Here is a 17247-nt window from a genome sequence, read left to right as displayed (position 1 = left end):
CCACCCAGCGCTGTGCCCCTTCCTCTTGTCTTCTTTCACATGCTCCAGCTCATCCCTAGCTCCCTTGTTCCCCTCCACCCATTTCTAACTGCGACTATTTGTCTTTTTATTGTTAAGTTGTTAAGAGTTTTTAAAATACATTCTGGTGCTAGTCCCATATCAGATGTATGTCTTGTAAATATTATCTCCTATTCCATGGGTTGCCTTTCTGCTTTCTTGATCTTGCTTTCTGAAGCACGAAAGTGTTAAATTTTTATAAAGTCCAGTTCATCCATTTTTGAGTTGTTTATGCTTTTGTATATAAGAAACTATTGTGTTCTCTGAGGTCACAAAGATTTGCTCCTCTATTCTAAGAGTTTTGAAGCTTTATCCATTTTGGTGGATCTATATAGTGTGAAGTACAGCCACTTTTAAAAAAAAGTGTCTTTTTTCTTTTTTTTATTTTTTATTTTTTAATTTTTTTTTAAATGTGAGGCGAGGACAGTCCAGGTGATGCTCCTCTCTTAACCACCTCTCCCACAGGGAAGGAAGCCTGGCCTCTCTACTCTAAGCTCGTCTGAGGGAGGGTGGGTCAGGCTAAGAAAAGTGTCTTTTTCTATAGTGAAATTTAGCAAACACAGAAAAATACACAAAATAAAAATGTGCAGCTAAATAGATTATCAAAGAATAAACATCCTATGACCAACACCCAGGTCAGAAAATAGGACACTGTCAGCACCAGAAGGTCCCCTTGTGCTGCTTCTGTATCAATGCCCCTCCTTCTGCCGTGAGGCACCTACAGCTCCTTAGGCAGCCCCTTGTTAGCTTCTCTTAGTTTTACTCCCTGAACACGTATCCCCAACAATGTAGTTTTACTTTGCTGGTTTTTGAAGCTCACAGCAGTGGCTTTGTATCATCTCTGGCTTCTTTCACTCAGCATTATGTTTTTTGGAGATTCATTCAGGTTTTTCAAGTAGCTGCAGCTCATTACTGCGGTATGGTGGTATTTTGCATGAACACAGTGTGATATTCTATTTTCGATGGTCATTTGAATTGCTTACCGTTTGGGGCTTTTATAACTAGTGCTGCTATGAGCATTTGCTTCCTTTTCTCTTGATGCATTTATGCACATCTCTTTGGTATATACCTGGAAATCAAAATTTTGGACACATGTATGTTTCACTTTCGTAGAAAGTGAAAAACTGTTTTCCAAAGTGATTGTATCAGTTTAAGTTCTCACCAGCTGTAGAGATGAGTTCTTGTTCCACACATTACCAACACTTTTAGTTCTCGGTCTGTTTGATTATAGTCATTGCGGAGGGTGTGCCGTAGTCACCTCATCGGGGTTTTAATTTGCTTTTCCCTGATGAGAATGAGGTTGAGCACCTTTTCATATGTTTATTCATTATTTGTGTATTTCTTTGGTGGAATGTCTATTGTAGTCTTCTGTCCATTCTTTAGAAACTTGGTTTTCTTCCTTTTTACTTAATGTGTAGTATCTAAGAATGAAAAAATGCATTCTGGATGTCAGTAATGTAGTATTGCAAATATCTTCTTCCATTCTGTGGATTATTTTTTTTCAAACTCTTAATGTTTTCTTTTTTATGGACAGATGTTCTTATTTATAATCTAGTCTAACATAATGATCCTTTGTGATTAGAGCTTCTATATCCAGTTTAAGAAGTTCTCCCCTATTCTAATATTATACACATACCATTCTATAATGCTTCTTAGAGATTTTATTATTTGCCTTTTACATGATGTGGGTAAGGATTAAGGTTAATTTTAAAAAATAGTTATATCTATTCATCCCAGCACAATTTATATTAAACACTTCTTTTCCGAACTGCCCTGAAGCACCTGTGTTGTTCTAGTCCTGCACTCATACACAGTCCTGTATACATTAACCTTTGGTCTGTATCTGAGGTCATTATTCTCCCTCAGTGACCTGTTTGCCTCTCCTGACATTTCTATCTGATTGAGAAACAGCCTGTGAGTTTCAATGAGGTGGAGGAGAAGTGTTGGGATTTTGGTTGAGGTTGCAGCAAAACTGTAGGTCATTTGAGGGAGACCAGACAACACCCCAGCATCAGGTGAACTAGTCCATGAACGTGGTACAGGCCCCCATTTAGTCAGGCCATCTGTGCTTTCTCTCAAAAATATTTTAAACTCCTGAAAAAGAAGATTAAAAAATATGTACAGTAAAATGACAGCAAACTCACAATTATTAACAACCACGCCTAAAACAGAAACAAAAACAAACTAAGCAAACAACTAGAACAGGCACAGAACCACAGAAATGGAGGTCACATGGAGGGTTACCAACAGGGGAGTGGGAGGAGGAGAGAGGGGGAAAAGGTACAGAGAATAACTAGCATAGACAACAGGTAGAAAACAGACAGGGGGAGGGCAAGAATAGTATGGGAAATGTAGAAGCCGAAGAACTTGTATGTATGACACATGGACATGAACTAAAGGGGGGGAATGTGGTTGGGAGGGAGTGTGCAGGGTGGAGGGGAATAAACAGGGGGAAATGGGACAACTGTAATAGTATAATCAATAAAATATATTTAAAAAATAAAAAAATGTTTTAAAGTCCTCTGTGTCAAGGTTTTCTACATCTTTTATTGAATTTTTCTTAGATACTATTTTATAGTTTTTATATTATTTAAATGGTATTTACACTTTTCATTCTCTAATTGTTTATTTTTATATATAAAACAACTGATTTTTGTTAGACATTATACCTTCTATTTTGCTAAAGTTGCTTATGAATTATAATTTTTATATATTAAGATATGTCCTGTGGAAATGTTTTATATCTTCCTTTCTAAAACGTATATATTTTTTGAGGTAGAACAGTTTCTTTTAAAGATTTTATTTATTTTTTTAGAGAGGGGGGAGGGAGAGAGAGAAACATCAGTGTGTGGTTGTCTCTCAGGCACCCCCTACTGGGGACCTGGCCCACAACCCAGGCATGTGCCCCTGACTGGAAATCGAACCAGTAACCTTTTGGCTCGCAGGCCAGCTGACTCAATCCACTGAGCAACATCAGCCAGGGCTTGAGGTATACACAGTTTTTATCTGGTTCGAATTAGAAGTCTATGAGTCTCTGTTAATATGTTTATTTGTTGGTTTTCTTTCCTGTGTTTTCTTAGCTTGTTTGAGCCACTTCTTCCTGTAGTGAATCATGGCCTCATCCTCCTCCTTCTGCAGCGTGGCTGTCACTACTTGGTACTTCCGGCCAACCTCATATATCAGGTGCCTCAAGTAGGCAAAGTGATGTGTGACTTTAGACACAGAAATTTGAGCAGAAATGATCATCTGCTTTTTCTTACCAAATGTCTTCAAGTACTCTCAAGTGACTTGGCCATGCTTGATCTCGTGGGGCAGCATACATTGCATAGTCTATCTGAAGATGTGCTTGGGGATCCAGAAGTGGTAGGGACCATGGAATGAGTTGATGTCTGTGTGCTTGTGGAAGAAGGCCCGGGCCTGGTACCTCTACTTAGTTCTGTAGGAGTTGCCACCATTTTCCAGCCCAGCAGTACCTGCCTGGCCACCCTGACTTCCAGACAGCCTTGGAGGTGGTTTTAACCATTGGTTACAATTTGTTCCTCTGCTAACTCTGGCAGCTTGCCTCGAGAAAATTAATCCCTGTACTTCAATTTTTTTTTTTTCATGTCTTATTGCACTAGCTGGGGTCCTACTGCAATGCTGAAAGGCAGTGTTGAGAACAGACATCCCTGCTTCCAATCTTAGGGGCAAAGCTTTTCACATTTTGCCTTTACAAAAAGATGTTTTCTGTAAGTTTTTTAGAAATACCCTTTTTAAATTAGGGAAGTCTTCTATTATTTGCTAAGAAATTTTCTTTATGAATGGTTATAGAATTTTGTAACACCTTTTTCTTACCCTGCTGAAATGATGTAATGATTTTTTCCTTTATTATGTTAATATGGTAAATTACATTAGTTGATTTTCCTACATCAAATCATCGAACTTGTTTATAATCTTCTCTCCTTTCAAATTTGTTTTGCTAATATTTAAAATTTTGAAAAGTAGCCCTAGCAGGTGTGGCTCAGTGGATTGAGTGCTGGCCTGGGAACTAAAGGATCACTGGTTTGATTCCCAGTCAGGGTACATGCCTGGGTGGTGGGCCAGGTCTCCAGTAGGGGGTGTGTGAGAGCCAACCACACATTGCTGCTTCTTTCTTTCTACCTCCTTTCCCCCCTCTCTAAAAAGAAATAATATAAATAAAATCTCTTTTTAAAAAACTAGGTTCTTTTGAGAACAGTTTTAGGTTCACAGCAAATTGAGAAGAAGGTACAGCAATTTCGCATGTATTCCTACCTCCATACATGCAGTCTTGCCCATTATCAACATCCCCCACCAGAGTGGTCAACTTGTTACAATTGATGAACATACATTGAAACATCATTATTATCCTGAGTCTATAGTTTATAGTAGGATTCACTCTTGATGTTGAATATTGTATGGGTTTGGACAAATGTACAATGACATGTATCCACTATTACAGTACCATACAGAATAGTTTTACTGCCCTGAAAATCATCTGTGCTCTGCATCTTCATCCTTCTCTCTTTATTAACCTCTGTTGAACACTTAATTTTTTACTGTCTCCATAGTTTTGCCTTTTCCAGAATGTCATACATTTGGAATCAGGTTATGCAACCTTTTAGATTGATTTCTTTCATTTAGTAATATGCCTTTAAAATTTCTCCATATCTTTTCATGCTTGATAGCTTACTTTTTTTAGTACTGAATTTTTTTATTCCATTGTCTGGATGTACCACGGTTTATTTATGCATTCATCCACTGAAGGACATCTTAGTTGCTTCCAAGTTTTGACAGTTATGAATAAACGCTTCTATAGACATCTGTATGCAGGTTTTTGCATGGACATAAGTTTTTAAATCCTTTGGATAAATACCAAAGAGTGTAACTGCTGGATCATGTGTTAAAAGTATGCTTAGTTTTGTAAGAAAACACACCAAACTCTCTTCTAAACTGGCTGTACAATTCTGCATTCCCACCTACAGATGACAGTGTTTATTGCTCCGCATCTCTGCCAGCATATGGTATTATCAGTGTTTTGGATTTTCAGGTCCTGTTCTTTTATTCAGTAAGCAATCATATACCCACGTATTTTCCCTTTTCATTCTTCTTCATTCCTTTATGCATCTTGGGCTTACACTGGGAAATCATTTTCCTTTTGCTTGAAGAATACCCTGTAGTGTGGGTTGACTGCTAAAAATTTCTCACTTTTTTTCTCCTTTTTCTCTTTTTGGATTGTCATTTTTCTTTCATTCTTAAAGTTAATCTGTAGTAGTGTGCTTTGCCCACAGTGGGGAAAGCTTGAAGAATCAGGGAGTTAAAAACCCACAATTAATCCTCAACTACTGAGGGATGAAGCTGATGAGTAAATGCCTATGGCTTCTTCCCATTCCCCCAATGGGGTAATTCTGAGTATGGCCAAACACTATCCCTCAGATGGTCCCCAGTGGGATTGAATTCCAGCTGCTCACAGTGGTAAAACATTCATCAGCTCATCTTTTATCATATTTTTCCTGTCCCTGTTTCATTTCTTCATTCCCATACAGTGCTTCCTACAATCACTTCCTAAATAAACTATTTACAGCTAAATCCTTGTCTTAAGGTCTATTTTGGGGGAAACCAAATCTAAGACAAGGCCTATTTCAGAGGTATAGCCCTCCAGGGCTCATCCCAAAGTAAGAGGGGTTCATTAGCACTCACCACTGCATCGGGGAACCTTGGACCTCAATCCCTGGTGTTTTAGTCCTGCATGCTTGTCAGAACTGTTCAGCCTCTTGGCTTCCCACTCTGTCTTTCTGGAAATTGGCATTCATCCCAGAGGAAAAAGTGGCTCCAAATACAAGACTCACTTCCTTGGGTCTTATTCATCCCTTGGATCTCAGTCTGGTAATTCATCATTTTAACTCTCTTGTATCTTTAAGCAGATTTAAAGAGATACTTGGCTAAATTTTCTAGTTGTCTCCAAAGGGAGAAAAAGTCCAAATTATTAGGGGAAACTCTCCACCTCTTTTTCTAGGCTCGTATTGCGCTTTGGCTCTTCAAAAAGCTGCTGTTTGAACCCTGTTTATCTCCATTTCCTGTTTGTATTCCCTCCTCCCTCATCCCAGTAACGGGCTTGCCCAATTCCATGCCTTTATTCTTGTGTTTCCCTGTTCAAAGTGTGACCCACGAAAGTATTAGGGCCCTGGGAGACTAAAATCCTCCTGAACGTGCCATCCTGGGACAACAGGAAGACTGCTGTGTCAAGGTGGCTGTCAGTCAAAGACCAAGTGGGCAGTTGAAATGGGCTGCCTCAAGTGAGGAGACCGGCTTCAATCAGGCCAGAAGTCTCCGTGCTAGGAAACTGCGAGTGGGTAAATCAAGTGGAAGCAGGGTGGAAGCACAAAGAAAAGATGAAGAAAGGCAGGCTTGGAGGAAAGAGTCACGAGGCAAAGCCTGGGTGTGCAGCTTGTTTAGGAGCAAGTCTAAAACGACTAGGCTTAAGCTATTCTATTTGCCCAGAATATTCTTGAAAGTACAATTTAAATGACTTTTCTTAATTTTCTTGCCCGGAATCACATACTTCTTTAATTCCTGTAGCACCCACTGCATTTATCATATCACATTTTTTCCTATTGGCTTTGAGTATTCTATTCCTTCTAAATTACTAACTAGATGGCAGTTGTGGCACAGTGGAAACAGCAATGGAATAAAAGTTAGATAATCTGTGTTTCAGTTTCGCTTCAGTAGTTACCTAAGGTGTTTGTTTGAGCCTCAGTGTCCTCATCTATATAATGGGGATAATACTACTTATCCCAGTGTGATTTGAATACTTAAAGACATAAGCACATAAAGTGGTACACTGTGAGTACTTGACAAATAAAAGCTTTCCTATGCAGCATCTACTAAGTGTTATGAAGTACCCTAGGTGCTTGATGTGTTATTTTCCTTAGACCTCACCATGACCCTATGTACACCTATTACTTGGAATATTTTACAAATTAGAAAAAAGACACTGTGATAGGTTAAGTAATTTAATCAACGCCACACAGTTAAGTAGCAGCAACAGTACACAATTCCAGGTCTGTCTGGCTCTAAAACTAGCAGTGTCCGTTGGTCCACCCTGCTTCCCCATGGCTCATATGGACTTCTAATAAATACTGGTCTTGAAATCACCTCTAGTCAATACTAATCTGAGTCAATTTTGGAGCTGGTGAAAGTGTTAATAGTGGTGAAACACTATTAAAAGTGTTTCATTATGTGTCTTAAGCAGTACCTACTCTATCCTGATTCCTAAATAAATTTTCATATGAGGTCTATCCAGAAAGTATCTAGCCATGTACTATGAAAAAAAAATGTTTATTGAAAAAGACACAAGAAACATCATACATAGGACAATGATGCCTCAGTCCCCTTCAAAGAAGGCACCTTGGGACCTCACACAGTTCTAATCACTATCAGTTGCCCTGTTGTATTTTCCTGAATCTCACTGATGCTCTGAAATCTCTTCCCTTTCAAAGGTGATTTTAATTTTGGGAAAATCCAGGAGTCTCAGGGTGCCAAATCTGGGCTATAGAGGGGCTGAGTCACCTGGGTGATTTAATGTTTCTCCAAAAATTTCTGCACTAGAGATAATGATGCATGAGCGGGCATGTTGTTGTGATGAAGCTGCCAATCACCACTTGCCCATAGCTGTGGCCTTCTGAGGCATCTGAATAGTTTTCCTGAGGAGGAGTGATCAAGCTTAAGGCAAAATTTGATACAGACTTATTGCTCTACTTGCTCTGTCATTTTGAATGCGATGGCCACATAGGATGTATGCTTAGTCAATGGCATCTACCATCCCACTGACTAGTACAGTGAAGTCTACATTAATGATTCACATATGCACATTCCAGTCCCCTCTCTCTGGCTGCCAGGTTACATCCATATCATGCAAACCATTCTCCTTGTATTAACAATGGTTAGACTTTTTCTAGACAGACTATTTTGCTTGAAAGAACTTCCTAAGCAAAAGCGTGTATATGTAATACATTAATAGAAGAAAAGTGTTATTTAATATTAAGAATTTATCACAAGACCCCCTGATTTTAACCAATATCCAGAGACTGGAGAAGTGGTTTCAGATTTTCATGTTTACCTTGAAAGAGGTACTTGAACCCTGGCCGGGTAGCTCAGTTGGTTGTAACATCCTCCTGCTACACCAAGATTGCAGGTCACATCCCCTGTCAGGGCACATAAATGAATGCATGAATAAGTCGAACAACAAATCAATGTTTCTCTTTCTCCCCCCCCCCCCGCCAAAATTTGATTTTTTTGAAAATGCCATAGAAGCCTTTGAAAGAAAGGCTCCCTAGGAAAAGAGCAATTAGATCCATTCACAAATTTGCCATCATGATACCACTGATCATAAATTCAAGTAAGCCTTTGTGGGACAGAACATCTTTCATTTTTAAGTCGTAAAAAAATCACGAACCATTTAAATCAGGAAATTGGTGGAAATTTCCACATTTTTTTCTTTGTGTAGCTACTCAATGGTGGTAGTTTTGGGGACATTGGGAAGACTAAGATAAAAAAAGTTGCTGCAAGTCAGCTCTATGATCCTAGGATAGGACCTTGTGGAAAGGTTCTTACATAACTACCTTCTCCAATAGAAGGCTGTGCATTTCCTGCACCTTAGCTGATTTTACACTTCCACTTTAAATATAACTGCGCAGGGAAGACGAGAAATAACCAAAAAACCCCCTAAGGCTCTGCTAAGTAATTAGGGCAGCCCCAAGGAAATCAAAGAGAGAAAACGCAGGAGCCCCACTCTTCCTTCCCACCTCCCTGGGGACGTACTGGCGCTCTCGCAGACTCCCTCCCCGCGCGGGAGGACGCGCCCCTCCGCCTCCTCATTCCCTAACACGTGCTCTCCGGGACTCTCACTCCGGAGCTTCCCATCCCCACCGGGGGCTGAGCTCGGGGCCGAACCGACCAATCGGCGCGCGCCTTACAGCGCCGTGGCCCAACAACGTTGAGCCGCCCAATCGAAAGGGCCTGATCGCCCGTTTCCCGGAGCTCCGCCCCTCGCAGCCGGAGCCCCCGCCCGCCGGTCTCCTCCCTCCTCCTCCTCCCCCCGCCGTTTGCCCCTCCCCCGCCGCTCGGGAGCGGAGCTTGCGAGACGGAGAAACTGGGGCAGAAGTGAAGATGGCGGCGGCCGTGTTGGCGGCGGCAGCGGCGGCTTCTCGCCAGTGACGCGCGGTGCGGGCTCATCCCAGTCCCCACCTCCCCAGTTTGGACCCCGTCCGCCGCCGGGACCACACCGTCTCCGCATCCCGCCCCACTCCTCCCTCTCCAGTCGCCCTCCTCTCCCGACGCCCGGCTGCCGCTGGCGGCGGCGGCGGCGCGCCCCGAGCCCCGGCCGCCGGCCTCGCAGTCCTGCGCGCTGACGCCGGGGGAGCGGGTGGCTGGTAGATCTGCGCTCCAACCCGCCCCGCCGGACCGCCGGGTCGCGAACACACGCCCGGCACGGAGCGACGGACCCTGCGCATTTGCTTCCCTCCATTTGGGGACTGGGAGGCGGCGGCGGCCGTGGGTTTTGGGGAGGGGAAGTGGGTTCGGGGGGGCGGGCGAGAGCGGGAGGGGGCTGTCCTCGGGAGGAGGACGAGAAGGAAGCACCATGACGTCCATCCATTTCGTGGTTCACCCGCTGCCGGGCACCGAGGACCAGCTCAATGACAGGTAATAAGGCCGGCGAGCGGGGGGAGGGGCGTCTCCCCGTCCTGCCCTCCCCCACGGGGCCACGTTGGGGCGGGCGCCAGTGTTTACGCGCCGGCCGGCCGGCAGGAGGGTGGGGCGGGGATTGGTGTCCTCACTGCCCCTGGCTAGGCCCTTTCCAGGGTAAACTTCTGGTCCCGGGTGCCCGGGGCCGCGGGGGCAGCGCGGTGTAGATGGGAGCGCGCGCTGTACCCCCCCTCTCCTCCGAGGAGCCGCGTAGAACTCAGCGAAGATTGGGGGGGGTTGGTCCGGCTCCCGGGGAAGGGGGGGACGGGCTGTAATTATCGCCGGGCCCAGGCCAGAGGAATCCATATTAGTCAAAGTTGAATTGAGACAGACAATGCGGATGGGGGATGGTGGAGGTAAAAAGAGAGGGAAGAGGGCCCCGGAGTAGGGTGGGCTGGCCCGGGCCCCTGGGAGTTGCGTCCCTGGGGTGGTCTGGACCTGCCAAGCCTGCAGATCACGGGGTTGGGGAGGCGGGGGCGAAAAGCTGATTCCCGGCAGATCGCGGTGGGAGGGGGTGCAGGGAGGAAGCGCCATGATTATTGTTATTATTATTAAATTTGAGCCCCTGCAGTGAGGTTTGCCTGCCCGAGGTAGGGATGAATTCAGGCGGGGATGGGGAAGTGGCTTGGATTCCCTCTGCTCTCCTCCCGAAATGGTGCTGGCAGCTCTTGCTCCCTCCCCTGTGATGTGAGCTTTTTTGTTTCCTTTTTTATTCTAATGATAGTGTTTTCCTGAGTTGTAATTTGACAGCTGAAAAACCTTGCGTAGAGTCAAAGAAAAACTCTTACGTTTGCAGTTCGCAATGCTGCTTTTCCTAATACGCTGTAAATTTCTGGGATGGGTTTGCTATGGGCGGAGGAGGGATGATTTTTGGTCTTTCTTAAGAAGGCTGTCTTGGCTGTGGATTCATTTCTCTCTTTCCTCCTCCACCGTTCCCTGCCAGTTTAGGTTATTGAATGCAGGGTTGCATCCTCTCAGGGAACTGAGATAAAGCAGGAAAAGTTCCTTCACTGTTGCAAAACAGACTCCGAGTAGTCTGAGGGAGGCCTCCATTAAAGCAAATCTTAGAATCTAGGACTCGGATCTAATGATAGGCTGAATGTTTACGGGGTCACAAAATGGGGCATTTTAAGCCCCCTTCTCACTGATGCTTTCGCTGCTGTCTTTCATTTGAGTGTAGGAGGCCACCGGGATCCAAGTTTTGAAGTTAGATATAATTTTTGCTAAGTGACTGGGTGTCATAAGTTGCCTGACACCCTGTTTGTCATGCGCTTCCCGGAGGGAGGAAGAGGCCTAACTTGCTGCTAAGATACTAACCTCTGTCGCGAAGGAGCTAACTGCCTCAGGTGGGGCGGACAGCATTTCAATCCGAAAGCTGGCTGCTTAGTTTCTGGCGCGGGGTTCGGATTCCTCTGATCTTTGCTGTATCCGTAATTTAACGTTTGTGAAACTTTTGGAATGTTTTCTGAAGATATTACCATTTGGAATTACCACATAGATTCTTTAAATACTAGGAGAAGTTTTAAATCGTTTAAGATTTTGTTACGGGATCCTTATTCTGATTTTATTTCATTAGCGATAGAGACTTTTTAAAAAGACTTTAACAGAGGATTTTTGGGGTAAGTTTTCGAATTAGGCTAGTTGTTCGGATAACTCTGCTGTCATTCACAGAGTCGAACTGGTAGTGTATGGAGTGTAACATCTTGTAACTTAGAAAATTGCACCAAGGAGGAGAGTAGTAGGGAGTGTTTTCAATATTAGTCTGACTTTATATATGTCAAGAATCCTGACTAGTTGACTCAGTGAACCATGCATGCCAAAACCTATTTTGCAGTGGTGTTGGGCAATTTGATTCCTTTTTCAGGATTCCTTTTGCTTCAGCTAGTCTGAGAAATTGACAAGTAATGCATCTTTTTTTTAAGCTAAGCTGCCTTTTTCTTTTTTTATTCCTAGTATAGACAAGTAATCAGCTTTGTTTTGAGTCCTGTAGTGTCAGTATACAATATTAAGAATATTTAGATCATCTTTAGTTTTCATTTCATGAAGCAAAGTACAAGTGATTTTTAATTCAGACCATAAACTGTGTGCATGAAAGGTGCAGATATTTTGAAATAGGAAAGTTTTATCGGTAAAATTTTAGGGACCTAAAGTTGTATCTAGTAGCAGAGAGAATGTCTGGTCTGTTGAGATTTGTGGAGGAAGCATTTGAGACGGTCCCTCACCCTAAGTTTTGAAGTACAGTCATCAACTTGTAGTGGAGCTGTTCTCTCTGTCTCTCTCCTTTAGAAGAAAGGAGACGACCAGCCTATTGCTGCATTGCTTGAGAAAAATCTGTTTTCAAAAGATACTGGTTTTTTGTTTGTTTGTTTTTGGGTGTTTTGTTTTGTTTTTTTCATCTTAACATCTAGAACAAGAAGCCTAGAATATTTTCATCTTCAGAAAAAACTTGACCAAGGTTTAGTAAGTTTTGGTAATAGAAAAGAGTGTGCCACTATAGCTTGATTTTTATATGAGAAATGTGCCTATGATAGTCACAAGTGAAATGATAAATGATAGTTTTGGGTCAAAAGGGGTGTAAATAGGTGGACTTTATTCTTCACACAAAAAATTAAAAGATTCTACAGGAAGTTTACTGGGAGTCAGTTGCTCAGTTAAAGAAAACTTAGGGGACTCAAAACATCAGTATTTTCTTCAAATAAGGTTTCTTTAAATAGTCACATCCTGTTAAAAATCAAATTATTTTGTTCATTGTACTCTTGTGATGTCTCACACATGTAAAATGTACTCAGCATTAAAAAAAGTTACATTGACTTTTTCCTTCATTTTTTTTAAACTTGCTAAATACTGTGGTAGTCTTTGTATATTTTTGCCTGTTAAAGTCTTTACTTATGGGCCCTGGGGGACCAAATAATGAATGCAGTCTATGACTATAGGTGGGGATGTTTGGGGCAGAGCAGAGGAATTCAGACGGCCTAGGATGTAGGTTGCTCCTGGTTTCCCAGAGTGAGTGCAAGGTCCCCGGCTGGCGCCCAGGGGCTGGCCTTCTGCAGGTATTCCTGATGTTGAGTTGAAACCATTTCTTGCTCAGATACTTTTGTGACCTTTTGATTTCCTTTCAAGTGAGTTTCTTGAGTTAATGCTATGTTCCTGCTTAAAACATTGCTCAGAGTAATGGGAAAAGGATACCAAGAACATGGTTCTGCCTGTTGAGGTTGAAGGGAGAGCTGGAAGGTGCCCACAGAGTCACGTACACCAGTCTTTTCACTAATGAGTTGAAAAAACAGGCCTAGAGGTTTACAGAATTTATCCAGGAACACGGTGAACTACTGACAGATGAGATCCACATGACAGGTCTTCTGGCTACTTCTTGCAAAGTCCAGGGCTCTTTCCACTGTTCCATGTGGCTTGTATTCTGGGGTATTTCTGCTTTCTGAGGCATCCCAGCCTTAAAGCTGCCGCCTGTCTTACACTTTTGATTGCCCCTGCCTCTCAGCTCGTCCCTCCAGGGCTCCAGACTGATGTTTGCTTTTTGTTAGGCTGCTCTAACCCTCTCAGCCCTTTCCTAGAGCTAGGTTAGGAGAGGAGAGGCCTTTTTGAGATGACGTGGGTATGGCTTGACATGCCGTTGTCTTGCGTTAGTTAGTCCTTAGAATGAAGGTTGTTAACAATACAAACCAGTTTGCATTGTTTCTTCTGTATGGAATTTTCACGGGAGCTTTGTTTTTTGTTATTGTTGCTTGTCGTGCAGTCATGGGCTGTGACTGGTTGAGATTGTCATATCGGAAGGGCATTTCTCTAAGGAGCTTCCCCTCTAGATGCTGTGAGATACGACAAGGTGAGATGGACAGGAGTTTGAAATTTGGAGTTCCTAAATCTGGATTTGTCTCAGCCCTGCTGTTTATTAACTATTCAGTATATTACAGTAGGCAAATCATTCAGCCCTGGAGAACCTCACTGCCTGTTTCTCCTTTCCACCCTCCCCCACCTCACCTCAGTCTCTTATGGCTGAACACCTACCTTAACGTCAGTGAGCAGCAGTTGAGATCGTGGGAAAACACTAATATTATATAGTAGATTCTGTGGAAAATATTATGGAGATGGTTACTTTTAACTGCTGTTAAGTGTGGTCTGGTTTACAAATACAAAAGCACGACCTCCCAGAAGAAACTACTCCGGAATATCCTTAGCACTTAGTGTAGAACCCAGACGCTTAATCTCAGATCAGTGGTTTTCATCTGGATGTGATTCCCCCCCCTGGGGATTATTTGGTAGTGTCTGGGGACACTTTTTGATTGTCATAGCTGGGGCATTGCTGCTGGCCTCCGTCTGCCCAGAGATGATGCTAAATACCCTGCAGTGCACAGGCCAGCCCCGCAACAAAGAAGATCCTGTCCAAAACGTCAGCTGTGCTGAAGGGGAGAAACTCTGTCCAAGGCTAGTTTGAGTGCATATAGTTGTAAAACTAAATGGAAATGATCTTTATGAAGAAGAATCCAAGCAATATAAGTCTGAAAATGTGACTTTAAATGGAAATTAATTAAAATGAAATGAATTAAAATGTTAGTTCCTCAGTCAGACCAGCCACATTTCAAGTTTTTTGTAGCCACATGGAGCTGGTGGCCACCACACTGGGCAGTGCAGGTGTGGGACAGGGCCCGCGTCACTGAAGTTCTGTTGGACCACACTGACATAGAAGCACCTTTGTGTTCTTGTTTGCACGGCATGACATTTAGTAAGAGCTGCTTATTTTTATTTGGAACTGTTGGGTTTTAAAGACTCAGGCGAATCCTTGCCCTCTCAGTAGGAGGCAGAAAATATGCCAGGGATTTCATGCAGCCAAACAAAGGTGGTGGTAGGTAGTTGAAAGCCAAAATTTCAGTGTGCCATACTCAAAACCACAAATATTAGTCCGTGTGGGACAGAGCATTCCTCACATCACTAAAGCAGTGGGGAGCCTCACGGTTTAGTTGTTGAGATCCTTACTAGAAATAATAACGCAGAACCTGTACTGGGAAAGTACAGGTGAGCTTAACTAAAAGGATTAAATGAAGTTGGTTAAGGAAAGTATTGTAAGGTTAAAGACAAGGTATGACATAGTCAAACAAAATACTGAAAATCAGAGCAAAGAAGGGCAGATGAATTTTATAAATAAAAAAAATCAGTGACTGTTGTAGGCTTAGGAGTAAGCAGACTCTTGGGAAGAAAATTACATGGTACATAGGAGCGCAACTGGGGGTAATGGGATGAACTTCAGAAAGGTCAGGCTTTTCCCTGACAATTAGGCTATTTAGGAAATAGTCTCCAAAGGAAAGTTTTATTACTGGAGACTGTCAGAGCACCCTTTAGTAGATTTTATAGGGGACACTGAAGGAAGCAATTCCGTGTTGCAGGAGGGTGTGCGTGTGCTCTCTCCCCCGTTTTCACCATGCCCGCCTGCTTCAGTGAGCGCAAACCCCGGTTGGAGTCCGTTTCCGTCATTTTGGCACCTTGGCATTCTGAACACATGAATCACTGTGATTATGAATTGTTGCTTTTGTTTTTATAATTTTTAAGGTTTCTTCAAAAACTATTTTTAAGCTTATTATGGAAAATTTTAAGCAGTTTCAAGCCTCTTCCCCACTTCCTCCCTACCATTAGATAATTGCATCAGTATACCTTCAAGATGTATCTCCAAGGGGAAGACAGAAAAACAAACAAAACAAAAAACCTTAATATCAAAATTTAGTCTGTTTAGATTTTCTTCTTGTCATCCATACTTATTTTTGATTGGCAATTTTGATAATTTTACCTAATGGGACTAATTAGGTTCTAACATGTTAACAACATTGACAATTCCTGAGAACAAGAGAGTTAGTTTGGGTCGTAGACTTAAAAGGAAGGGCAGCATCACACTGGAAATCTTAAGGCTCCCTTGTCAGGAGTCACTTGTGATGGTTATGTGATGATAGTAAGGAGGAATTCTTGAAATTAAGTAATTTTCTGTGGGACATTTTGAGAAGTAAGATTGCCACGTGAAAAGTGTGCAACATTCTTCTCAGTCAATATGTAGAGGCCAGACTGTTGGTAAGTTGAAATTATTCTCTAATGAGGTCATATTTCATACTACTTTCTGGATAGAATCAGTGTAGTGGTAGTAAACCTCTATAAAATGAGAAATATGGTAAATTCTTTTTGTTGGCATATTAAATAAAGCGTTAGTAATTAGTGTTCTTTCATGTGTATTTATTGCAAAAGTAATGTTATTTGTTTAATTTCTGATGTTATTGTTCACCTTAATAAAATGGTTTCAACTTTGTTTTGTAAATCAGCTTTATTGAAGTATAATTTACATGTAATAAAAATTCACCCATTTTTTAAAACGATTTTATTTATTCGTTTTTAGAGAGAGGGGAAGAGAAGGAGAGGGAGAGAAACATCAGTGCATGGTTGCCTCTCAAGTGCTGCACACTGGGGACCTGGCCTGCAACCCAGGCATGTGCCCTGACTGGGAATCGAACTGGTTCACAGCCTGTGCTCACTCTACTAAGCTGTACCAGCCAGGACTAAATTCACCCATTTTAAATGTACAGTTTGATGAATTTTTGACACATGTATACAAAATTTGTGTACCCACCACCACAGTTAAGATAGAGAACATTTTCACCCCAAAAGTATTTTTTGTGTCTGTGACAGCTCACGTGCCATGACATCAGAAGTGGAAGATGATGGGTTTTGTAAGCCTTAAGAAGAAACCAATTTTGAGATTGGGAAGTTTAATTAATTTGATGAGAAAGTCAACAGAGATGATATGGTAGGGTTATTTTATTGTCTAAATGATGAAAACAGGGTTTTTTATATATATACACACATGTGTAAGTATGTGTATATGTACATATATATAGAAAATATATATAAAAGGCTCTGTCAGGGAGGGGTTAGGGCTTGTGCAATTCATCATCTATTTTCTTACATTGAAGGAGTGGCTTTGTGTCCCATCCAAAGTAGTTTGAACTAGTCCAGTTATAGCTCTGTCATCATCTGCATATGGAAACCCTACTTTGTCTTCAAAGGAAGCACCGATCAAGTGATTTTTCTTAAATTGCATGCAAATCTAGTTTGAACATTCGTGCTTAGTATGCTTAGATTTCTAGTGGTGTTTAAACTGAAGTCTCCTGGAAACCCCTTGATGTTTTCCTTAAGTGGTTGCTTTCTTTCTGCTTATCGGGTTGTGACTGTTCCCTATAGCTAGTGAATAATGAAGGAGAGGGACTACTTCCGTGCTGCGGACAGTGTGACCTTTAGAGTCTGTTGGTGATTCTTTGGTGAGGTATAGGAACTACTTTTTCCTTGCTCCTTGCAGTTGCCAGCAGGGATGACAACAAATTGGTGGCACCTGTTTCTGCTGACTCCCTGTGAGGTTACTGTCACTGCTGAGGGGATGCAGCTCCAGGACTGGTGTCTTCTGTAAGG

General features: G+C 42.3%; 1 protein-coding gene, 1 long non-coding RNA gene and 1 other non-coding gene across 8 annotated transcripts in view; 1 reads left to right on the top strand and 2 right to left on the bottom strand.

Moving 5' to 3' along the window:
- Positions 1-465: 465 nt before the first annotated feature.
- LOC123833390 lies at positions 466-579 on the bottom strand. The gene has a single exon (XR_006788230.1). It is a non-coding gene; the product is annotated as a small Cajal body-specific RNA 21 (non-coding RNA).
- Positions 580-1678: 1099 nt separating this feature from the next.
- On the bottom strand, positions 1679-8935 carry LOC123833206. The gene is made up of 3 exons (XR_006788186.1): positions 8875-8935; positions 8174-8258; positions 1679-2151 (listed from the first exon to the last, which is right to left on the bottom strand). It is a non-coding gene; the product is annotated as an uncharacterized LOC123833206 (long non-coding RNA).
- Positions 8936-9628: 693 nt separating this feature from the next.
- Positions 9629-17247, top strand: part of UBR5 (ubiquitin protein ligase E3 component n-recognin 5) — a 124287-nt gene continuing 116668 nt past the window's right edge. For all 6 annotated transcript variants that reach the window (XM_045860999.1, XM_045860998.1, XM_045860996.1 and 3 more), the window contains exon 1: positions 9629-9756. In XM_045860999.1, coding sequence (XP_045716955.1) covers positions 9695-9756 — 62 coding nt within the window. In that variant the 5' untranslated portion in view covers positions 9629-9694. The remainder of the gene's footprint in view (positions 9757-17247) is intronic.

Source organism: Phyllostomus hastatus, unplaced genomic scaffold, assembly GCF_019186645.2.
Source record: "Phyllostomus hastatus isolate PE091 unplaced genomic scaffold, TTU_PhHast_1.1 phas_scaffold_21, whole genome shotgun sequence".
Classification (NCBI taxonomy): domain Eukaryota; kingdom Metazoa; phylum Chordata; class Mammalia; order Chiroptera; family Phyllostomidae; genus Phyllostomus; species Phyllostomus hastatus.
Note: the sequence above shows the minus strand (reverse complement) of the source record. Positions and strands in the feature narration are given on the sequence as shown.